General features: G+C 45.4%; 1 protein-coding gene across 1 annotated transcript in view; it reads left to right on the top strand.

Annotated features, from left to right (window-relative positions):
• The first annotated feature begins 2,732 nt into the window (after positions 1-2,732).
• RAP2A (RAP2A, member of RAS oncogene family) overlaps positions 2,733-25,253 on the top strand; it is a 59,100-nt gene continuing 36,579 nt past the window's right edge. The window contains 1 exon segment of the mRNA XM_030201359.1: positions 2,733-3,507. Within this exon segment, the coding sequence (XP_030057219.1) occupies positions 3,194-3,507 (314 nt within the window). The 5' untranslated portion in view covers positions 2,733-3,193.

Raw genomic sequence — 25,253 nt, 5'->3', positions numbered from 1 at the left:
GAACATGGGGGGGGAGGGCAGGGGAGAGAGCAGGGTTGCTGGACATGGATCGATGGAGGGGAGGGCAGGGGAGAGAGGAGGGTTGCTGGACATGGGGGAAGGGCAGGGGAGAGAGGAAGGTTGCTGGACATGGGGGGAGGGCATGGGAGAGAGCAGGGTTGGTGGACAGCGGGGGAGGCAGTGGCGAAAGACCCCCCCCCCACGAAAGAGCCCCCCCCCAGGTGCATGCCGCTGGGGGGGGGGGGTGCCGCAGCGCGCGCCTGCTGCGAGTTTACTAACTTTGCTTGTTTGCTGCAGCTCCCTCTGCCCCGGAACAGGAAGTAACCTGTTCCGGGGCAGAGGGAGCTGCAGCGAACGAGAGAAGTTAGCGAATTGTCGCAGCAGGCGCGCACCGCGGCACCCCCCAGCGGCGTGCACCCGGGGCGGACCGCCCCCCCGCCCCCCCCCTTGGTATACCACTGGGGGGAGGCCAAAGGAAAGAGGAGGGCTGCTGGATATGGGGGGAGGGCAGGGGAGAGAGGATGGTTGGTGGACGGGGGGAGGCCAGGGGATACAGGAGGGCTGCTGGACATGGGGAGGGGAGGGGAGGGGAGGGCAGGGGAGAGAGCAGGGTTGCTGGGCATGGATTGGGGGAGAGGAGGGCAGGGGAGAGAGGAGGTTTGCTGGACATGGAGCTCAGAATTATAAATCTCGCCCGTTTTAACGGGCTTACCGGCTAGTCTCTATATATAAAAGGCACCTCCAACGTTCTCTTGAAGCCTCAGCTGGAAGTCTGAAGCGGTCTAGATATCCGGTTTCCCCATGAGTGTCTGCCCCACCCTCGCGTCACAACGTGATGACGTTGAGGGCGGAGCAATGACACTCGATGAATCGCGATCTCCCCCTGCCCCATGGCAGCCATTTTCAACAGGCAACCGGCATCACGGAGAACCAGCGATAGCCGCGGCCAGGCAGGAACGTGGATCTTTCTTGCCTGCCACGAACATTTCCTAAAAGACAACCACAGTGGATGGAGGGGCAGGTGAGACAGCAGGGTCGCTAGACATGGGTGTCTGCTGGGGGGGGGGGTAGGGCGACAACAGGGTCGCAGGCTTGGGTGGCTGCAGGGGGGCAGGGGGAGATGAGGGTTGCTGCTGCACATAGGTGGCTGCAATGGGGCAGGGGGAGAGGAGCCTCGCCGCTACACATAGGTGCCTGCAAGAGGGCAGGGAGATAGGACGGTTGCAGGACATGGGTGGCTGCAAGGGGGCAGGAGGAGAGGATGGTCACATGACATGGGTGGTCGCAGGGGGGCAGGGGAGAGCAGGGTGGCTGGAGGGGGGTAGGGGGCGAGCAGGGTCGCTGGCCATGGTCCGCTGCAGGGGGGGCCGGGGGAGAGGAGGGTCGCTGGACAGCAAAGCCTTGCTAGCGCCCGTTTCATTTCTCACAGAAACAGGCATTTTTTACTAGTATTTTATATATTGCAAGCTAAATATAGCATTTATTGAGTATCTGGGGTCTTTTTCCTCCTTAAATTTATCTTACATACAACCAATTCAACTAGTATTTTATAATGATACCTAAGCGCCTGTGCGTCTTTATAAAATAGTGCTTAAGTAGGCACCTACTTGGTCTAGTCACCCTATTATAAAATTACCCTCATAAAGTGTGCCTATTCCTACAAGAAATATGCAACATATAATACAACTAAAAAGCCAATAAAAACAACAAAACAATATATACCACATGACTCCTTGTTTTCAACAGAGAACCCCTTACACCAGTGACAAGAGCATAGAAGATGACAAGTTGCTGACCATGGTCATAATACATCACACAGCAGGTAACCACTGTCTGCTCTATTTCCTTGACATGCCTAACCTGGAAACAGTTCAAAAGACACTAAACCCACATTTTCAAAAATATTTTAAACAATACTGTTCCATAAGCTTTGCAGACCCCTTCTAACCTTCCCACTTTGTCTACAATTATTCACATCCTCTACTAAGACTACCAACTAACTTAAGACTTTGACAGCCTGAGGCTATGTCTCTGCTCACTACAGCTGCTCACGTTTCTAATTCCAGTACAGCAGAGCAGACACCTCTTAAATGGCCTCTGAATGATTCTTTAAAAACAAAACACATACATACTATATACCTTATTGAAAAAAAACTGTGATATGTTGGAGAAGGCTTCTGGGGGCCCTGTGTTAAACTACTTTACAAATCTAAAGCCTGGCTCACTGAATAAAACAGTTATGGGCCAGCCCTCTGAGAACGAAAAAGCACACACATGAATAAAGCTGAGTGTTTCATGAAATAGCAGCAGCAGCACCAGCGACGACTCCTCCTCTTCTTCCTTAGCCACAGCCAAACTCCTTGGCCACAGCAGCATGAGCAACCAGATCCAATCTATGGCAAGTTGGCAAAGCATCCTGAGCAGAATGTCAACACACTGCACACGCCTCAGACATTTCAATTTTGTTTTTCTACATCGTCACATGATCCATGCTTCTATTCAGGAATGGTCGGTGGGCGGAGTACTGTGAATCTTTGAAACGAGAGATGTGGCAGCAGTTGCCTGGGTTACGGGGAAGTGATGATCCCTGTGGTCCCTGCACAGCTGACCACACCTACTTCCCAGGCGATGATGAACCTTTTTTCGCTGCCTGTACCTACTTTGCCTCTACCCAAGTTTTATTTGAGGAATCAACGGGTTACCATTGCCTGAAGCGATTCTAGAGGGATGGTTCGATCTGTGTCACGTGAATCGAGCTTTCTAGCCAGTCCTCGGGCCTGCTTGCCGGGGTCGCGCGCCCACTGTGGGTAGGTGGAGCAGGAAGGCGAGAAAGAGGAGGCGGGGATAGAAGTAGCTGTTACCAAGGCTACAGCGAGAGGATGATGATGAGAGAAGGAGGAGTTCCTCTCTGGAGCGGGCAGCGCAGGAGCGCGCGCGCCGCCCAAACCTAGGGAAAGAGTGGGGCGAGCGCCGCCACTGCAGCTGAACCGGCATCTACGGCGGGACGGAGCAGGACGGGGGAATCTGCTCCTCGTGCCCCGGGCCACGTTGCCCGGGTGCTGCCCATGCCTAGGGACGACGCTGCACAGTGGTGGCGGGAGAAAGCGGCGGAGGGCGAGAGGGACGGCAAGAGGCGGTGGCGGAGAAGGAGGAGGAGAAGGGTGTGAGTGCATGTCGGAGGAGGAGGGGGACGATGCGCGAGTACAAAGTGGTCGTCCTGGGCAGCGGCGGGGTTGGCAAGTCCGCCCTGACCGTGCAGTTCGTGACGGGGACTTTCATCGAGAAGTACGACCCGACCATCGAGGACTTCTACCGCAAGGAGATCGAGGTGGACTCGTCCCCCTCCGTGCTGGAGATCCTGGACACTGCCGGCACCGAACAGTTCGCCTCCATGAGGGACTTGTACATCAAGAACGGCCAGGGCTTCATTCTGGTGTATAGTCTAGTCAACCAGCAGAGCTTCCAGGACATCAAACCCATGCGAGACCAGATCATCCGGGTGAAGCGGTGAGTGAGGAGCGGGGCAAGGGGGGACGGGAGGAGCGCCCGCAGCGATGCGTGCATAGAGAGGAGGCAGGCACGGTGCTCAATCAACTTCCACACCGCTCCTATAGGGAAGTCCTGCCGCTACGTTTTCTTAAGGCTCTCTTTTGAGACCGATGCCTAAAAGTTAAGACATTAGAACAAGTCATTTGATTGAAAAAAATAAAGCAAAGTACTGTAGTGGCATGTAGGTTTTTTTTTAACGCTCCAAACATTATATATATATCTATAGATATATATAGGAGCTAGTTAGTATCGGCAATAATTTTTTGCATGTATAATATGTATCATATGCTGCTCAGAGATTAGAGTTCCCTGTCACTTGAGTTCTGTTTTTCTATCATTGGGGTACTGGTGGGGCTCTCTCTTCTGTCTGCTCTCCGTATGGCACCCGGCTTGTTTCCACCGCTCATCGCAAGGGCAAACTCCTGGCTTTCCATACAGTGATGCAAGGGTGAGATGACTGTAGAACGGGCCGAGCCATAGCTTTGGTTTGTGTTCGCCGGTATACAAACCACTCTGCATGCATAAATAGATTTTAACAGGAGAAACCTCACGACTAGCTGTACATCAGTCTTGGATCTGCCTCCGAGTTAGTCAAGGAGTGTTCAAGAGCAGTTAGCAATGTTGCCTATACAGACCTGAATATGAAAAGGATGGGACCTGTACCGAATAGCATATTTTATTATTCTGCCGAATACAAAATCATGAAAAATATTATTCGACCAAATACAAATAATGGGCATTGGGCATTTTAATATAACAAAAAATTTAAAAAAGCAATGTGAAATCAGAAATCAAGTATTTATTTCAGTAGCATTTAGCACAGTAGAATCCTGGATTATTCATATTTGGATTTAAATCACTATTTGGTCAAATACGAATAATGTATTCGGAGCACTATTCAGGACCCAAATGGAATCGAATACAAATATGAATATTTGGTTCAGCACTAGGTGGTAGTGTGGCTTTAATTTTTTACAGGTGAAGCTCATCTTCCTTCCTTACTGACCGGAAATGCCTTAATTCCCCTCATTCTTCTGTAGAGGAAAACCAAAGCCTCCTGTACTGGAACACACAAGTCTTCTGTCTTTTTAGTTGTTGATGTAAGAGCCTGTTTTGGACGTCCTACTTTTCATTCTGCTGCTCTAAAAGTGGAGGTTCAAAATCTTTTCAGATAATTGACTCATGTACTGGCTAGATTTGGGCATGAATATTACTGAAGACTAACATACCTTAATTATGAATTTGGAAAATCTGTAAAATTTTGTTATTAATTCCAGCATTTCATCTGTTAGGTTATATACCTTGATTTTCAGTTTTTAACGAATTTGTTGGAAATTTGAGGAAGAAGTGGTTTGAGAGGGCCACAAAATGGTGTGGTTTTCAGGGTAACAGATTGATGTAAATATTCCGTAAATATTCATGCTGGAGATCTTAAAAACAGCCTGCTACTGGTCCTGTAGAATTGATTTGGTCATTTATTTTAGGGGGTCTTTTACTAAAGATTAGCTCAAGTTATCTGCAGCAGTGCCCATTTTATTCCTATGGGCCCTGCTGCAGATAACTCAAGCTAATCTTTAAAAGACCCCCCTCAGTACTATACTGTGGCCTACCACAATGCATCTTTGTAATGATATACGGAATACACTGGGCCTTCCTTAAATTTGCATATCTTTCCTGCTGCACAACAGGTGTAAACAATTGTGTAGAAATTTTCAGACTCATTTTTAAAACCTTAACTGTGGCCCTTTATTTTACTGTGAAATTGGTGAAATAAGTTGCAGACAAGCGCAGTGTAACTTTATGCAGGCCTGCAACCTTACATTTATTCCAAGCATAATCTACTAATTGAGACAGCCTGACATTTATGTAATTTGGTTTTATGCCCATAAAAAATCAAGATTTAATGCTAAAATCATTTTCATTTGCAGTATAAGATGGGCGAGTACATTGTTATTCAGTGGAGGAATGTTTACTACATTGCTTAGTATTTATTTTGAATGTGGAATAAATTTGTGTTGGAATAATTTGCAGATATTTTAAAAATATTAGCACAAATGTACAAAAACTTGTGATCAAATTCTAGGAAATGAGGATTTTTTTTGTTTGTTTTGCAATCATGAAAATTAACTTGTTAATTTGTAGATAAAGGATTGCATGCCATTTTATTTCATTCATATTCTTGCTTTTGCTGTTGTAAATTAGAGAAAAGGCAATAGCTATTGAACTCTAATGTTCATACCATGTGATGGAGATTATAGCTTGTGCTTATTCTTCTTTGTATCTGATTTCATTATGAGGGAAAAAAACACAAACATGGGATCAATGTTTGAAATACTCATGGACAGTTAGGCTGTACCTCAAACAGCTGACATCTTTTCAGTGGACTTGCTCTTTGTGAGTAGTTGTGCTTTGGATTTTGGGAATGCTCTTCAAATTACTCTAAGTAGTAGCCTAAGCAAAAGCTGTAGATTACTGAATTTCTTACACAGTAGAGTTGTATCAATTTCTGTTTTAAAAGTCAAGATTCTAGGAGTTTAAGTTGGACATGCCTAAGTTAGGGATCCCTTCACTAATTTATGCTAAGCAGTTGGGGAGTAATTCTATAAGGATCTGTCTAGTTGTGGGTAGAGAGAACGCACATAAATGGCCTTTTATAGAATACAGACTAGTGGAAAAGTATATTCCATGATCTGATGGTGTATTCTTTGCTGGTGGGCAGGTGCTTGGGTGGGGCGCACATGTACACCCAAAAGCCAAGGCCTCGCACTCGCTCTCAGTGCCCTGCCCTCGGAGGGAAGAGAAGGCTGCATATAATATTCACCTACCGGAAGTTCGTTCCCTCCCTCTGAGTTCCAGGGTCGTCATCCGTCCCCCCTCCCAGTTCCAGCTTCCCCCCTCCTTCCCAATTCCAGGGTACCCCCTCCCTCCCAGTTCCAGGGTCGTCGTCCCTCCCTCCGAATTTTTAAAGTCATCCTGACTTACCTCGCGCGGTAAAATGTGTGCAGGCTCAGCACTTCAGTTTTCCGTTCTCTGTCTTTCAGCTCTGGTTCTGCTCTTGCGGAAACAGGAAATGAGAGCGGGACCAGAACTGAGAGACAGAGAAGGGAAAACTGAAGTAAGTGCCGAGCCTGCACGCTTTTTACCGCTGCTGCCGGCCGCCGTAACCCCGACGAGGTAAGTCAGGATGAGTTTTATGTTTATCATTTTTATTGAAAACAACACATATATAATATTAACATGTATACATCAGCAGTTCAGTGTGAGCCTAAACTCACCAATACAGAGTAGACTACCTGATACAAACCGTTTCCAACTTTTATCATTTCTCCCCCCCACCTACCCCCCTGCAATATTCAGCCTTAAATTGGGGCATCGTAGCTTATCACAATCCCCATGAATGCTCTAAGATGCTCCTTACCACTGAAGACCTGCCACGGTAGAGCTCATGGATCAGCCCTCATTCATTCATTCAGCACTTATCCACTTTACCCCCTCCCCACCCTCTCTCCCCCTTAACCCACCCCCCTTCCCCTCCGTCCTAACTCATCTCTATCTTAACCACCCACAACCCTCCCACACAAAATTCTTCTTTATTCCCCTTCCCCACCTCCCCCAGCCACCAATCTACAACGTGAGAGAGTTCACCAATAAATTGTGAGCTCTGCCAGATAGGCCCTGCAAATATGGTGCCCAAACCTTCCAGAATTGTCGCTTACTTCTAGGACTACGGCTCGCTCTATATGCCTCCATCATCACCAGTGAATGAAGCGTATTCCTCCATAGCCAGAAGGAGGGCCCTGTTTCCTGGGTCCAGTATTGCAATATACATTGTTTCCCAATGATTATAGCCTTATATATTAATAATGCCGTACAGCTACCCCACTCCCACCCAGTCCCAACACTACACTTTTGGGCGGCAAGCATATCTTCTTATGTAACAAAGTCTCACAATAGCCCATGATTTTACCCCAAAACTTCCCAATTTCTGGGCATTCCCAGAACATGTGAAATAAGGACACTCTCTGGAAGTTACATTTACTACATTTTGGCTCCTGAATACTTCCAGCGTAGTAGGCCTGTATCGGGGAAAAATATGCTCTCAAAATGATTCTAAATTGTATCTCCCGATGTCGAGCACTGGTCACTTTATGTGCTATCTCCTTCAGGTGCATAACTATGTCTCCACTTCTTATCTCCACTCTCATATCATTGGACCACTTCTGTGCCACTGCCTCATAGCTGCGGCGCGGGGAAATCATACTTAACTGTTTATAGAGTATAGACACTGAGGTCTGTTCCCTACCTTGTGGCAAAAATAAGTTCACCAGTAAATCATAAATCCCTCCGTGGTGTTCTTAGAAACTACACGCACTATGGAATACCCGATCTGTGCCTAAGGTAGGCACGGGCATTTACACCAAGTTTTAGTTAGTGTAAATGGTTGTGTCTAAATTTAGCCGCAGGTCCAGGTGCTACACGTATTCTGTAAACCGCACCTAACATTAGATACGGTTTATAGAATAGCGCCAAACATAGTTTTCCTGAGCGTCCCTCCGGACTGGCCCAGAATGTGACTGATGGGTTGTTCACGCCTTCCAGCAGGTGGAGACTGAGAAAAAAACTGTGACTCTAGAGAGCCAATAAGAGCCCTTGCCAGTGAGAGAAAGATCCAGTAATCTCAGTCTCCAGCAGGTGGAAGGTGGGGAGCCCTTCAGTATCATTCTTGTACTTCTCTATTTTTTCTGTATTTTCTTTTCTTGGTTTTATTCTCTGTGCACGCTTTTATTTCTGACAAGCAGAAAGCCTGTTATGTGGAGGCAAAGGTCCGCGGGGGCCTTTTAGTGCCTCGGGGGTGCTAAACTCGGGTGGCCGGGTCCCTCCCCCCTTGTCCTCCCTGATATTATTTCTGAGCTTTCATTAAAAAAAAAATTATAGCTCTGTTAATATTTCTGTGTTCAGTCAGTCTATTCTGAACATAGCAGCTTCCTCAGGTTCTTCAGGGGAAGAGTCTTAGAGGCAGTGAGAGGCAGCCACAAGTGAAAAAAAAATCCTATGGTCAGAGCTCTGATCATTTGCTTTCTTTGTATCAGGCATTACAGCTCTTGTTTTGGTTTCCCTGTGGTTTGCCTCTGCTGTGCTGGATTGTGTGTACCTCTTTAAAGAAAAATAATTAAATAAATAGCGATGGCCGAGAAACTCCGCCGCTGTTTAGTCTGTCAGCGGCGGGGTGTTGGTTCGAGCGGTGCCTGTAAATTCTGCACTGCTGTGAAAGCTTCTTCGGGGGAAGGGGCAGGGACGTCGTCTTTGTCCTCAGCAGGGGGGGGGGGTCCATTTTGGCCGTTTCTGTAGCGGCAGGCTCAGCTCCGTCGGTGGCTCCGATTTCGGCGGGAACCGCCACCATCTTGTCTCCCTCCTCGCTCACTGTGTCGTTGTCCCCCCCCCCCCCCCCCCCCCCCCCCCCGCCTGTGGTACCGGTTTCAGGTCTGGCTCTGGTTTCTCCCGCTTTTGATGCAGGTTTTTCTCCAGAATTTGTTGTCAAAATGTATGAGGCGTTTTTAATGCATAAGGCCTCAGGAAAGTCAGCTGGCTCCTGCAAAAAGGCTCAGGCAGTCCTGGGATGCAGAGGAGCACTTTACTGATCTTGATCCGGAAATGCCTTCTCTTGAGGAATCAGAATGGCTTCCTGAAGGTCAGCTGTCTGAGGATTTGCAGTAGTCTGATGAGGTTGCGGAGGGTCTCCTGACTGGGGAGGACCCTTCTGTTGTGAGAATATTTAATAAAGATGACCTTCAGGAACTTATTTCTCTTGTTTCCTTTACGGTTTGAAGAGCAGGATTCTTCGGTGGCGGAGCCTAGGAAAGTGTATATGCTGGTGAAGGGTATTCACAAGCCAGGTAAATCCTTCCCCATGCATCAGGATATTAGAGACATTATTCAGGCACAGTGGGAGGTGCCCGATTCTGCTTTTCGTCTCGCTAGGTCTGTGATCCGGCTTTATCCCGTTCCGGATTCTGACAAGGATCTTTTGCGCCCTCCTGTTGTGGATGCGATTGTATCTGCCGCCACCAAGCGAAATACGGTTCCCGTGGATGGTGGTTCGGCCTTGAAGGATGTCCAGGATCGCCTTATAGAATCTCTGCTGAAGAATTGCTTTGATGTCTCCGCTGTGGCAGTGCAGGCTGCTATCTGTGCTTCTTTGGTGGCTAGAGCTTGTTTTCGTTGGTCTGAGAGGATCTTGGATTGTGCCTCAGATGACCTCTTAGCAATAGATTCTGAGGTTGTGAAATTGGAAACTTAGGCCTGGCTCTTGAGCAGGCAAGATTGACAAAGAGAGGATACTCGACGACCATGGTTGCCACTATGTTTCGCTCTCATCATCGTTCTACTTCGCTTAATTATGTTCGAATGTGGAGGATTTTCGAGGCATGGTGTGAGGAGTTCAATATCTCTCCCTTGCGGCCTTATCGTTCTTTCGAGGTCAAGTCCAGGGTAAGTCCCTAGCTAGTCACCCGGATGTCCTTCGTTTTTTGCAGGGGGCTAACTTGATTTGCCCTCCGAACCAATGCATTTTTCCTCGTTGGGACCTTAATTTGGTACTCGCTGTCCTCACCAAGCCTCCCTTTGAGCCTTTGTTCACTTGTACTTTGAAAGATTTGACTTTGAAGGCAGTGTTTTTAGTGGCTATTGCCTTGGCCAGGCGAGTCTCGGAATTACAAGCTCTTTCTTGTAGACCACCGTTCTTGGAGTTCAGCTCAGATCGGGTAGTCCTGCGTCCGGTCCCCTCATTTCTCCCTAAGGTGTTATCTCATTTTCATGTTTCTCAGCCGGTGGTATTGCCTGTGCTAGGTTCTTCCTCTGGAATGGAGGAGCAGCGTTGCCTGAAATGTTTGGATGTCGAGGGTTCTGAAGCATTATGTGAAGTCTACTGACGATTTGCGTCGTTCCAATCGGTTGTTTATTTTGCTGGGCGGTTTGCACAAGGGCCTTATGGCTTCTAAGCCCACTATTTCTCGATAGTTTAAGGAAATGATTGCTTCAGTTTACCTTCTTTCTGGAAAATCCATTCCGGAGGGCGTTACGGCACATTCTACCAGAGGACAAGCGACTTCGTGGGCGGAGTGGTGTCTCATGCCTCCTGAGGACAATTGTAGGGTGGCAACTTGGTCCTCTTTGCATTCCTTTTCAAAGCATTATCATTTGGATGTATTCAGACGTCAGGAAGCTGGTTTAGGGGCGCAGGTTTTAATGGCAGGGCTGCTAGGGTCCCTCCCATGATCTTACTGCTTTGTTACTTCCTATCAGTCACATTCTGGGACGGTCCGGAGGGACTAAAGGAAAGTAAATTAGCAGGTAAGGCCTAATTTCTCCTTTGTCTGTGCCATTTTTTTCAGCTTTATAGAAGAATCTAGTCCTAAGTGCATTCACAGTGTCAATATAGTTACTTGTTCAGTAGATGTTTCTGTGTGGCAGCTCCCATCATCTGGTTTTAGTTTCTAAGGGGCATCTTGGATTAACAGGCCCCACTAATGGTTTGAGCCATGTTATTCCTCTTCCCTTTCCTTAGCCTCCTTCCCCTCTCCACCATGTTCTTTCTTTGACCATACCCTGTTCTGTCAAATTTAATGGTGTTCCGTTCCTCCTCCTCCTATTTTATTTTATTTTGTAGACCATTTTGATAGGCTACTTGAAAGGGGGTATATCAAATGACAAATAGATATAAACATTGCTTACTTTATTTTTGTCTATTAGATTGTAAGCTCTTTGAGCAGGGACTGTCTTTCTTCTATGTTTGTGCAGCGCTGCGTATGCCTTGTAGCGCTATGAAAATGCTAAATAGTAGTAGTAGTAACATTAACTTTTGTGGCATCTGAAGAAATAGAGAATTCTCAAATTTGCCTTCTTGTAAAGATTTTAGCTGCTAGAACATTTGGGAAAGCAAACATCTTAGGGGATTAACAATTATTGCAGCTCATCAGTTGTACACAGTGCAATATATACAAACCATCCTTCAATTGATACAAGGCTTTTCCATCTAAGTCGATCTACATACTTAGGCGCAGTCTGAATTCATTGACCTAGATAGAATGGCAGCCATTTTTGCTAATCTTTATGTTGTGGCTGCTTTTGTTCAAAAAGAGCTGAAGGACAGCCAACAAATATCTTCCAATGCAGGATCATGATATACTGACCAGTGTGTGCCATTTATGTCCATACTCACCAATCTGTATCCCTCTCGAACATTCCCCCTTGCCCCACAGCAGTCAGTCTCTCTCTGTCCTCTTGAACCCCCAACTTGTCTGGCAACTTTCTCTCTCTACCTACATCCTGTCCCATCTTTCTGTTTGCGGTCTCTTACTATCCTCTACCCATAACTAAAATGAATACAAATCACATTCTTCTTAAGTACAATGGATAGTAATACAGATCTCTAAAACACAATCATTTTATTCAAGAGCCAGAACAAAAAAAAAATCTTCAGTTTTTCTTAATACCAAATCTTTTTCCATTTTGACAAAAACTGAACTAGAAGCCCAAGATAACAGCAATACTGGAGACAGAAACAGAAACCCATTTCCTCTTGGACTGAGCAAATTATAAAGATCTCAGAAATGGACATTTACAAAGCTGACATATTCCAATTACTAAACTTCTAATAAAAAGATACAGCGAACCACTATGTAGATAATGATGAAGAAAAAGCCAATTTGCTAAATAGATACTTTTGTTCTGTTTTCACAGAAGAAAATCCTGGAGAAGGACCGCGAGGGACTGGCAAAAGTACACCTGAGAATGGAATGGATATAGCACCGTTCACGGAAGAGAGTGTGTATCAACAACTTGGAAAGCTAAAGGTGGACAAAGCCATGGGACCAGACGGGATCCACCCCAGAATACTGAGGGAGCTCAGAGAGGTTCTGGCGGGTCCTCTTAAAGACTTGTTTAATAAATCCTTGGAGACGGGAGAGGTTCCGAGGGATTGGAGAACGGCGGAGATGGTCCCTCTTCACAAAAGTGGTGATAGGGAAGAAGCTGGAAACTACAGGCCGGTAAGCCTCACTTCGGTTATTGGAAAAGTAATGGAAGCGATGCTGAAGGAGAGGATAGTGAATTTCCTGGAAGCCAATAAGTTGCAAGATCCGAGACAACATGGTTTTACCAGAGGGAAATTGTGTCAAACGAATCTCATTGAATTCTTTGATTGGGTAACTGGAGAATTGAATCATCGACGTGCTATAGACGTAATCTACTTAGATCTTAGCAAAGCTTTTGACACGGTTCCCACAGGAGGCTCTTAAATAAACTCGATGGGCTGAAGATATGTCCCGAAGTGGTGAACTGGATTAGGAACTGATTGACGGACAGACGACAGAGGGTGGTGGTAAATGGAGTTCGCTCGGAGGAGGGAAAGGTGAGTAGTGGAGTGCCTCAGGGATCGGTGCTGGGGCCGATTCTGTTCAATATATTTGTGAGTGACATTGCCGAAGGGTTAGAAGGTAAAGGTTGCCTATTTGCGGATGATACTAAGATTTGCAACAGAGGGATACCTGGGAGGGAGTGGAAAGCATGAAAAAGGATCTGAGGAAACTAGAAGAATGGTCTAAGGTTTGGCAATTAAAATTCAATGCGAAGAAATGCAAAGTGATGCATTTAGGGAGTAGAAACCCACGAGAGACTTATGTGTTAGGCGGTGAGAGTCTGATAGGTACTGAGGGGGAGAGGGATCTTGGGGTGATAGTATCCAAGGATCTGAAGGCGACAAAACAGTGTGACAAGGCGGTGGCCGTAGCGAGAAGGTTGCTAGGCTGTATAGAGAGAGGTGTGATCAGCAGAAGAAAGGAAGTGTTGATGCCCCTGTACAAGTCGTTGGTGAGGCCCCACCTGGAGTATTGTGTTCAGTTTTGGAGGCCGTACCTTGCGAAGGATGTTAAAAAAATGGAAGTGGTGCAGAGAAAAGCTACGAGAATGGTATGGGATTTGCGTTCCAAGACGTATGAGCAGAGACTTGCTGACCTGAACATGTATACCCTGGAGGAAAGGAGGAACAGGGGTGATATGATACAGACGTTCAAATACTTGAAAGGTATTAATCCGCAAAAAAATCTTTTCCGGAGATGGGAAGGCGGTAGAACGAGAGGACATGAAATGAGATTGAAGGGGGGCAGATTCAGGAAAGATGTCGGGAAGTATTTTTTCACAGAGAGGGTGGTGGATGCTTGGAATGCCCTCCCGTGGGAGGTGGTGGAGATGAAAACGGTAATGGAATTCAAACATGCGTGGGATATGCATAAAGGAATCCTGTGCAGTAGGAATGGATCCTCAGAAGCTTAGCTGAAATTGGGTGGCGGAGCAGGTGGGGGAAGAGGGGTTGGTGGTTGGGAGGCAAGGATAGTGGAGGGCAGACTTATACGGTCTGTGCTAGAGCTGGTGATGGGAGGCGGGACTGGTGGTTGGGAGGCGGGAAATACTGCTGGGCAGACTTGTACGGTCTGTGCCCTGAAAAAGGCAGGTACAAATCAAGGTAAGGTATACACATATGAGTTTATCTTGTTGGGCAGACTGGATGGACCATGCAGGTCTTTTTCTGCCGTCATCTACTATGTTACTGTCCAGCTTATAATCGAAAGTGATCGCCGGCTATCTTCCAACACAAATCGGGAGATGGCCGGCGATTTCTTAAAAGCGGCGAAATAGGTATAATAGAAAGCGGCATTTTAGACAGCATCGCCGCTTTCCCGTCGCTTCGCCGGCGAAAGTTCAAGGGGGCGTGTTGGTAGATTAGCGAAGGCGGGACATGGGTGGGCATGGGCGTGGCTACCAGATGGCCGGCTTTCGCCGATAATGAAAAAAAAAAGCGGCGTTAAGCAGTAATTCGCCGGATCTACTTGGTCCTTTTATTTTCACGACCAAGCCTCAAAAAGGTGCCCCAACTGACCAGATGACCACTGGAGGGAATGGGGGATGACCTCCCCATACTCCCCTAGTGGTCACCAACACCCTTCCATACTAAAAAAATAAAACTAAAAACCTTTTTTGCCAGCCTGTATGCCACCCTCAAATGTCGTACCCACCTCCATGACAGCAGAATGTGTGCTATCCGACAGCCTTTCCCTGGTTGCGATAAGTACATAAGTACATAAGTAGTGCCATACTGGGAAAGACCAAAGGTCCATCTAGCCCAGCATCCTGTCACCGACAGTGGCCAATCCAGGTCAAGGGCACCTGGCACGCTCCCCAAACGTAAAAACATTCCAGACAAGTTATACCTAAAAATGCGGAATTTTTCCAAGTCCATTTAATAGCGGTCTATGGACTTGTCCTTTAGGAATCTATCTAACCCCTTTTTAAACTCCGTCAAGCTAACCGCCCGTACCACGTTCTCCGGCAACGAATTCCAGAGTCTAATTACACGTTGGGTGAAGAAAAATTTTCTCCGATTCGTTTTAAATTTACCACACTGTAGCTTCAACTCATGCCCTCTAGTCCTAGTATTTTTGGATAGCGTGAACAGTCGCTTCACATCCACCCGATCCATTCCACTCATTATTTTATACACTTCTATCATATCTCCCCTCAGCCGTCTCTTCTCCAAGCTGAAAAGCCCTAGCCTTCTCAGCCTCTCTTCATAGGAAAGTCGTCCCATCCCCACTATCATTTTCGTCGCCCTTCGCTGTACCTTTTCCAATTCTACTATATCTTTTTTGAGATACGGAGACCAGTACTGAACACAATACTCCAGGTGCGGTCGCACCATGGAGCGATACAACTCTCAGCGATGTGGCTCTCGGGTGAATGTGACACCTTTTCTGTTAGGTGCCCTGTAGAGTCACATTAGCAATGCATTGTGGTGGGTGTAGGGTACTGGGCTCTACTTCCATGTTGCTTTTCCCCCCTGCTAACTGGGTAAGAGTGTGCCCTGTTTTGTTTCCTGTTGTAGTCCATGCAGTAGTGGCCATTTTTGTAAACCAGTTTTAGTTCCCTTCCCTGTGTTACCCACGTTAGAGAACGTAGTTCTTACCTTGAATTGTGCTGTAAGAGGGCATTGTACACCATTGTGCCAGCTCTGACCTACTGCTAATCTTAGTACCAGGGGACTCTGATCTGCAGTTAACTATGAGTAAACGTGGTTATTTCAAGAAAGGACTTTTTCAGAGAGATTAGTCTTCAGGTGTGAACTGGTATGCCAAAGTTATACAGCAGCAATAAGTCCTAGAGGCTGTATGCAGGTCCCTGGAGCAATTTTAGTGGGTGCAGTACATTTATGGGTAGTGGGTTTGGGGGGGTGGTTGGGGGGCTCAGCTCCCAAAGTAAGGGAGCTATGCACGTGGGAGCTTTTCTGAAGTCCAGCGCAGTGACCCCTAGGGTGGCTGGTTGGTGTCCTGGCATGTCAGGGGGGCCAGTGCACTAAAAATGCTGGCTCCTCCCACAGCCAAATGCCTTGAATTTGGCCGGGGTTTGAGATGGCTGACATAACTTTCCATTATCGCTGAAAAACAAACCCGGCCATCTCAAACCCGGCGAACTCCAAGGCATTTAGCCGGGCTAAACCGTATTATCGAAAAAAAAGATGGTCGGCCATCTTTTTCGATAATACGGTTCCAGCCAGCTGTAGTGCCGCCGCCAACATAGATCGCCGGTGATCTATTTGGCCAGCAACGTTCGATTATGCCCCTCTATGTTACTGTACTACTTTGCAATATTTGTCTGCTGTAGTTCTAAAATTTACTTCATTCTCTAGTTGAACACGCACAACCCAGTATAGGAGAAGTTTTATACTATAGAAAAAGAACTTTCCTACTCTTCTCCGAGTAACCCCAAAAGCCCAGCATCAAGCTTTTGCTGATCCTTATCAAACAGAGAAAAGGCAACTGAAGCGATCTGCTGCCACTCAGTCAGGTAGCCTCTTTTTTTTTTTTTAAACTATGGCATATGAACACCACAAATTCCTTTCATAAATACACATCTTGTCCTATTTGTAGGTAATAGATGTAGTTCTTTTTTGGGGGACTGGCTAAAGTAACAGTGTCAGGTACTTAGCATTTGCAAGTCTGGATACAGTCTTAGATTTATGTCAGCTCCTTCACACTTACCTCCAAAAGACCCTAGACATGCACTCAAGTATCCCAGACCCACAGTCCACCTCCATGATCATGTTCTATTTCTGCAAGCCGGTGCATTAGAACATGTTCTAGTGAAGTAGAAAGGTCAATGATTCTATTCCAGATATTTTCATACCCTAGAAGTAGTATTACATCTTATCTTAGACCTTAGAGATTGCAACTTATTTCATCAAATGTATTTATATCTCCTTTTTTCTTTACATCTTTAGCTATTTTCTTCTGCCTGTGCTTTGGCTAGCTATATTTTACTCTTCGCATCTTTGAATTTCACCTGGTAATGTGTTGTGTGTTTCTCTTGTTGGAGTTCTTCTGTATTTTTTTTTTTGCGTTGCCTCTTTTGCCCTTATTTTTTTCAGCCACTTGTTTGGAGAATCATATAGGTTTCTTTTTTTCTCTTTCTTTTGTTTACTTTCTTTACATAAAGCTATGTTGCCTTACATGAACCACTGTCCTTCCACCACTTCTGTGTCTACACATTCTGTTAGTTCTTTCTTCAGACTGAAAGATGCTGAGTTCCACTATGTGGAGAGTGATGAGGAAAAAGCAGACATGCTAAACAAATAGTTCTGTCATGGAGGAAAATTCTGGAGAGGGATCGTGGTTGGCTGGCAAGGGCATATATGGGAATGGAAGAAAGTATTTATGGCTAACTTGAAAAACTGAAAGTGGACAAAACCATGGTGCTGAATGGGATACATCAAAGAATATTGAGGGAACGCTGAGAAAACATCAGTTAAAAGCTTATGCCTTAAGTAGCTTGTGAAACTGTAAATAATTGTTCATATTGAGAAAATTCTCAGTAAGTGCATTCCACAATTTAGCACCCTCCACATAGAACATTCTAAATCGATAATCATCTAAGCAAGTACTCTGCACATGCTTAGCTTTTGCGTATGTACAGAGTACCGGCATCGGAAACATCTTCAGCTGGTGAGACTTGGGAATCCTCGCCAGCTCAGCTACGTGTAGTTTGGAACTACTTGTTTTGAACTTTTTTTCCGTAATGTACATGGCTCCCATATGCTTTCATATCTGAATTTGGAAGACTTTAGTGGAAGTGACGTTCGTTGCAAATGAATCAAATTCTGAACTAGCTCTGATAGAATTAGTTTGCAAATGCACATTTTAGTATTCATTATATTTGTCTAATTTATGTATTGAAACTTATTAGTATAGTAATACAGCAAGTAAAAGAACTCTCCTTCATTCTTTTGCACTTTGTCCAAAAATTACGTTTCTTCTCTGGGTCAGGGTAAGTGACGTGCCATTCAGAGCTGTTGTTGAAGCTTCTTTCTCCTGCAGTTGACTGCTGGATTTTTCTTCCTGATTTTTTGTCTCATTTCTTAGGAGCTCTTAAGTTTTTTTATCTTGCCTTTATCAAACAATATTATAGACTAGTGGGTTTTTTAAAAGTGTGGAGGGGGGTGAGCAACTCAAAGGGGGCAGGGTGGGGAGAGGTGGAGACATATAATCCTTAAAAAACTAATGGTGTGCCTTGACAATTTTAGCGCCTTGTCAGTGTGCCGTGAGATGAGAAAGGTTGAAAATCTGACTGTAAGGGGGTAATTTTATAAAGGACTTTTTTCACGCATAAAGGGGCTTTTATAAAATCATCCCATGGATTACATTCCTAAAAGTACATGCAGTGTCAAGAAGGCGCATACTTTTACATATGTAATTATGCTCTGGTACAGAGTTTGAGTGGAGTGCAGGCAGAGATATGATTTACATGTATTCTTTATAAAGCACTAGTAAAACAGGCCCGTTTCTGACACAAATGAAACGGGCGATAGCAAGGTTTTCCTCAGAGTGTGTATGTTTGAGAGAGTATGTGTGAGATTGACTTTGTGTGAGCGAGAGAGAGAGTGAATGTGCTAGTGTGTGTGTGTGACAGAGAGAGAGTGAGACTGCTGGGTGTGAGTGTGTCTCTGTCCCACCTCTAGCCACCCAGCGATTCTCCTCGCTCCCCCTCCAGCCACCCAGCTATTCTACTTTTTCTCTTGCCCCCCTCTAGCCACCCACTGATGCTTTTCTCTCCCCTGCCCCCCCTCCAGCCACCCAGCGAGTCTCCTCTGTTCCCTGCCCCTCTCCAGCCACCCAGCGAGTCTCCTCTATTCCCTGCCCCCCTCCAGCCACCCAGCGATTGTCCTATCTCCCCTGCCCCCCCTCCAGCCACTCCTCCACTTTAATCAGCATATATTAAATTCCCCCATGTGCTACAGAAAAGCACCGAGCACATCCTATATAATAAAACGCACCTCCAACGTTCTGAAGCCGAGAAAGTGAAGCCTTCAAGCCTTGAAGCATTCGTGCGCGATGTAAGGCTCCATCTCCTCAATTGACAACACATAGTTCCGGAACGTTGCAGGAATGCTTCACTTTCTCGGCTTCAGAACGTTGGAGGTGCGTTTTATTATATAGGATATGCATATACATACTTCATATGCTAACATGTATGCCTGCTCCTCGGCAACCACAAATGTCTGTGGTTTCAATCTAACCATGATTTCTGCTGGTTTGCTTTTAGCATTTTAGAAAGACACGTACAGTAGGCATTTATGTATTTTTTATAAAATAGGCACCTGCTTCCCTTCAAACCTAGCTGACCAATTCCCCTCTAAAAGAAAAAGAATCTATCAGAAAGTCAATGCAGTTTTTCATTGCCTTTAACTCCCAACAGATTTGACACTGGAATGCCAAAGTGGACCAAGCAAATTGCCTAGCATCCTGTATCCAACTCGGTTATGAATAGACTGCTACACCTCTAACCAGTACAGTAAGTCTTATCAAATAAGAGCCACTGTGGCTGCAGTAGTTCTCTTGAAATCTCCTTTGCTGAAAAACAACTGCAAAGCAGCTACTTAGTCCTCATTTCATACCTGCACTTTGCACTATTTGTTGGACCAATCCGCAGTTACAGTGCGTTTAGTGAAACAGTCCTGACCTGCTTGTCTTTGTGATTTATGCAGCTCCTGCTTCATCTAATTGGGCCACTCTTCAACAATGGATAACTTACAGGGAGTAAATAAATCCTAATAAATAAATTTTATAAAAGGGTGTGTTCCTAAGCTTGAGGGTTACTCACATCTGTGCTTAATTCTATCCTGCTTTATGGCAGAGAAAGCAAAGTTGCTCACCTGTAACAAGTGTTCTTTGTAGGCAGTAAGATTAATCAGGCACACAGTCCTCCCACCTTTCCTAGAGCTGTATTACTTCTTGAGTTGTGAAACTAGTGGAGGGGAGCAAAGAGAACGCACCACTTGGGACGGGCTGTACATACCCAGAACTCTATGCTACTTTCCAATGTGTGGGAGAGCTGTTCAGACCCAGCGCCATGTGATGTCACCACACTTGTATGCTTGACTGTTCCTGATGTCTATGGAGAGCACTTGTTTGAGATGAACAGCTTTGCTGTTTCTCTATGGCTACTATTTACCAAACCTTAATAAATCATAGGACTTTAGAAGGTAAACTAGAAGAAACTAGAAGAAATTTGATTGAAAAGTCTCCTGGATAACACTGGATAGGAGCCTGATGGGTCTCATCAAAACAAAGCAAAAGAATACATAAAATAATAGTGAATAGGAGATCATTTAAAATAGCAAATGGAAATTGGAAGGCAATACGTTTGTGAAGTTGTTGTGAGGAATTAGTACACGTCGTAGGATGTAATAAAAAAAGGATATGGGAGAATGAGGTAGATAAACACTTTAGAAAGCCATATGTGTGCTTGGATCATAGTGTAACAAAAATCATTGACCTACAAGTCACACTGGTAGAAGTAGACATTGATTTGTTGTTGAAACCTTGGTTAAGTAGTAGTCCGCACTAGAGATTAATATAGCTGTATGTACTCCCCTTTTTATATTTTATTATTATTTTTATTTTATTTGGTTTTGTCTTCTGGAAGGGACCAGCTAGATAATGAGGGGAAGGAATAGAATATGAGGAGCATATGAGTTGCTGTGGATTATCTTGATGTCTAAGAAATCTAATTTCAGTTGTTCTAATAAGCATTTGCTATTCTGGTTTACATCTCTTGATTGAAAGCCCATGCTTTGATCAATTTCCTGAATCCTCCATTAATCTTCCATTTCAACTCTAAAAGGAGAGAATTCCACAGCACTAGACTAATAACTAAAGGTAATCCATCTGTGTCATTAATTGTACCTCATTCAAAGATAGTTTTTCGTTTTTTGTTTGTTTTTGCTGTGAGGAACGTAACACATTCTACCAAGTATATATGGCCTCAACAACCTAGCTAATTATTTTGAACATCCAGTATTAAAAACATCTAAAATCACTGTTAATACTTTTATATTTAAATTTAAATTGAGCTGTTATCAGAAGACAGTGCAGGGACTGAAATCTAATATGATCATAATTCTTTTTGTCCATAATCAGTCTTGCTTCAGTATGCTGCACTTGTTGCAGCTGTTTTATATTCACTCCAGTCATACTATAAGAAGTGAAGTAGTTGCCAAGGAATGAACAAGTGTAGGCAAATCTTGTACAAATAAATATGGTTTTGTATCTGCTGTAACGATCAATGCAAGGATCTTCCATTATGTAGCTTCCCACTATTCCAGAATATGTGGCATAGTTGTGTCCATCAACCAGTAGGTGGAAATAGAAAACTGAAAACTGAGCTGAGACATATCTCTCTTGGCATCCAGTCCAGCTCCTCAGTATTTGCTAGCTCCAGTAGGTAGATGGACACACATTTTAGCCTCTGGTTCTGAGTGATTTGCTCCTGGTTCAGTTGGTCATCTGGTTCCCAGCTGAGCTTTGTGGGTGGCTTGAGTCTGCAGAGTGATATCTGGAGGACTTCAGATCCCTGTCTATGGTGCCCCACAAATTTACTTCTTCCCTCCCTTCTCCTCTTCCTAGTTTCCTGTGGAGCTGTCCTGTTCCAGCACAACAACCTTAACAAAAAAGAAAAGAAAGGAGAAGGAAAGAGGTTTTCTGGAGAGCATGGGGCAGAGTATCAGTCCTGAGCCTTTCTCATCTGTGGTAAGACTTGAGACTGTGAGCTTGGGGGGGAGCAGCCGGCAGTGGTTAAGTCTAACTAAAGTTTTGACTCAGAACTGCTTGGAGGGCTGCAAGTTCTACTTGGTGCAGAGGAAGGATCCTGATTCACCACTTAGGACACATTCTCACTGTGGGACCCACCAGCCGGTTGCGGTGTTGCAGTTCGTAGAAACTCAGAATCCTATAGGATATGGAGGAAACAGTCGGCGGCAGCCCATTTTCGGATTTGGCTCTGCTTCGGAATATACTGGGGTCTTTGGGCTCCCCGGCAGGGCCAGTGTGTAGTTTGATGCAGGAGAGCGCGGGAATGGGCACAATTTTGTTGGGGCAGACTGGCAATGAAGACCAGCCTCTGGCTTATCATACACGGAGCGCAGCCACCATTTTACAGCCTCAGGGCCGACAGAGCATTGAGCTGCGTCGGGATCTTTTTCTCCACAGTTTATATTGCTCTTACACCAGGCCTATTTACTGAAGCAGGAACAGTCATTTGCTGCAAGGTACTTGGGTTTCTTGCCCTGCTTCGCCTCTGACTCCTAAGAGATCATGTTTGGACCTCCAGGACTGGGCAGATGAGGCTGTCTCTGCTTCTCCCTCCTCATCTGATGTGGCCTAGGTCTATTCAGAGGAGCCATCGTTAAAGGATCTGCTAGAGAAAGGAGAGCTCCCGCCTGAGGTGGGGATGATCCGAAAGTACTGAGGTTGTTTTTTAAAGAGGAGCTCAGTACTTTTTGCAGTGCTTTCCATTGAGCCTTCTGCTTTGACATCAGGAGTTCCAGCTTTGTCGGTCATGAGGGGGCTTAGAGGTCCTTCTAAGGCCTTCCTGATGCATCCAGATATTCAGGACCTGATTACAGTAGAATGGGTCTCACTGGACACAGGGCTGAGAGTGAGAAGAGCCATGGCTCACCTCTACCTGTTAGTTCTGGAGGGAAAAGATAAATTGCAGCTTCCCAGGGTGGACTCCCTGGTTATGGAGGTAACTAAGAAGACCATTTTGCCGGTGGAAGAGGGCCTTCCGTAAAAGACCTACATGACAGGAAGCTAGAAGGCTAGCTGAAATAAGTACCTGAATATATAAGGGTGAGGGGTTGTGGGGAGGGTGGGAATGTTTGTATCTGATGGTTGGATATCTTGGGATACATACTGTGCACTGTTTTGATTTGCTCCTTTAAAAGATATGTGACATAATGTAAAGGACCAAAGAGGAATAGGGAAGCCAGGGACAGGGGAGGAATGTTAAATCTCAGAAGTCGATCAGCAAGGCGTGGAACCTTACGACAGACAACGCCGGTGGTGCCGTCTAAGAGAAGTTAGTGTTCTAGTTTACCATGGCTTTTCATGGCCCGAATTGTTTCAGTATAAAGTCTGCAGGGGAAGGGGGGGCAATATAAAAAAAAAAAAAAGAATTTGATTGTGTGTATTTTTGTGCACCACCAATAAAAATTGTTGAAAAGTAAGTACCTGAATATATGTAAACCGCTTTGAATGTAGTTGCAAAAAAACTCAGAAAGGTGGTATATCGAGTCCCATTTCCCTTTCCCTTAAGCAACACTGTGCGTTCATGGCAAGAGCATGCCTGACATGACATCAGCAGTTGGCAACACAAGACGGGCGCCATAACGCCCAGCTGGAAGTAGAATTGGCCTACTTGGCGAATATTATTTATGACATGGTATGGCCTGCAGTATGTTGGCACATCAGCAACTCTGGTTGTGGCATTGGGCAGCGGATGCAATGTCAAATTTACATGTAGTTAAACTGTCCTTTGAGGGCAAGTGGCTATTTGGAGAAGATCTCAGTAACTTGGTGAAAAGACTGGGGGAAATTAAGCCACAGTGGTTTCCAGAGGACAAGTCAAAAGGCTCTGGTCATCCCTCTTCAGGGGGCTCTCGATTTCGAGAATGCTGACGACCAAGCCAGTACCATCTGCTGTATGGTCAGGAGTCCCGCTTTCAGGCACGCCAATCTTCTTTTCATGTGGACAGGAGGTCCTCTTAGTCATCTAGAGTGCCCAATACCTCCAGAGCTTTGCAATGATGTGAGGCTGGCCCTCTCTTCTCTTCCTCCGGTGGGAGGACGTCTTCAGCAGTTTTGGGAGGAGTGGGTCAAAATCACATTAGACCAGTGGGTTCTGGATATTCTTACAGAAGGTTGCAAGTTGGAGTTCTCCCTGGTCACTCTTCTTTTCTTGTAGTTGGAGTTCTGCCTGGTCATTCTTTTTTCTTGTAGTTTCTTTGTCAAAAAGGAACCAAGGTGGTTGAGGTTCAGGCCATAGTAGATTCCATGCTGGCACTCCAGGCCATCATTACAGTTCCCCAGGCCAAACAGGGATAAGGCAGATACTCCGTCTACTTCATTGTCCCAAAGAAGGAATGCACCTTTTGTCTGAGATCTAAGACCTTTTGTCTAGTCTTGGATCTCAAAGGACTAAACTCCGAGTATCTCGCCATCGTATGGAAACACTAAGAGCAGTCATAGCCTCAATTTAAGCGGGAGAATTTCTCACCACCCTTGATCTCAAGGAGGCATGCATTTATATACCTATATGGCTGCCACTTCAGAGGTTTCTATATTTTGCAGTGCTGGGCAATCACTTCCAGGTCAGAGTTTTGCCCTTCTGTCTTGTCACTCCAAGAATGTTTACCAAGGTTATGATGGTGGTGGCGGCCTTCCTTCGGCACCAAGGAATTGGAGTTCACCCGTATCTCAACGACTGGCTCATTTGTGTGTTGTCCTATTCAGACAGCCTGGAGGCGACAGACCAAGTTGTCCATCTTCTGCAGTCATTGGGTTGGGTGATCAATTTTGAGAAGAGCAGACTCGAGAATAGCAGACTAACTCCATCACAGACACTGGAGTATCTGGGCATTCTATTTGACACAGCACTGGAGAGGATCTTCCTTATGGAGCGCAGGAGGTCAAAGCTGGTTCAACAGATTTGTCTTTTCCTTAGTCAAGGCAGCCCCAGGGTCTGGGACTACATACAGTTTCTGGGGTCAGTGACAGCAGCAATGGAAGTGGTGCCGTGGCCAAGGGCTCATATACGGCCATTTCAGGAATCTCTTCTCAGCCACTGGTCTCCGGTATAACTTTGCATTTGTCCACATTAATTTTCATCTGCCATTTGGATGCCCAGTCTTCTAATTTCCTAAGGTCTTCCTGCAATTTTTCACAGTCCACATGTGTTTTCACAATCTTGAATAGTTTTGTGTCATCTGTAAATTGAATCACCTCACTTGTTGTTCCGATTTCCAAATCATTGATATGTTAAATAGCACTAGTCCCAGTACAGATCCCTGTGGCACTTCAGTATTCACCCCCCTCCATTGAGAGAAATGACCATTCAACCCTACCCTCTGTTTTCTGTCTGGTTCTGTCCAGCTTGTTCAGGATTCCATATAATAGTGCTTATCAATTTTTTTTGTGACTGCAACCTCATGATAACAGCCAAATAAAATTGTGTGATCCCTGCACTGGAATTGCATAATAATAGTGCTCTTGTGGAGAGCCCTCTTATGTCTCGACCCCAAATATGAGTTTTGTAACTCCATT

The sequence above is a fragment of the Microcaecilia unicolor genome, chromosome 4 (assembly GCF_901765095.1).
Source record: "Microcaecilia unicolor chromosome 4, aMicUni1.1, whole genome shotgun sequence".
Taxonomy (NCBI): domain Eukaryota; kingdom Metazoa; phylum Chordata; class Amphibia; order Gymnophiona; family Siphonopidae; genus Microcaecilia; species Microcaecilia unicolor.
Note: the sequence above shows the minus strand (reverse complement) of the source record. Positions and strands in the feature narration are given on the sequence as shown.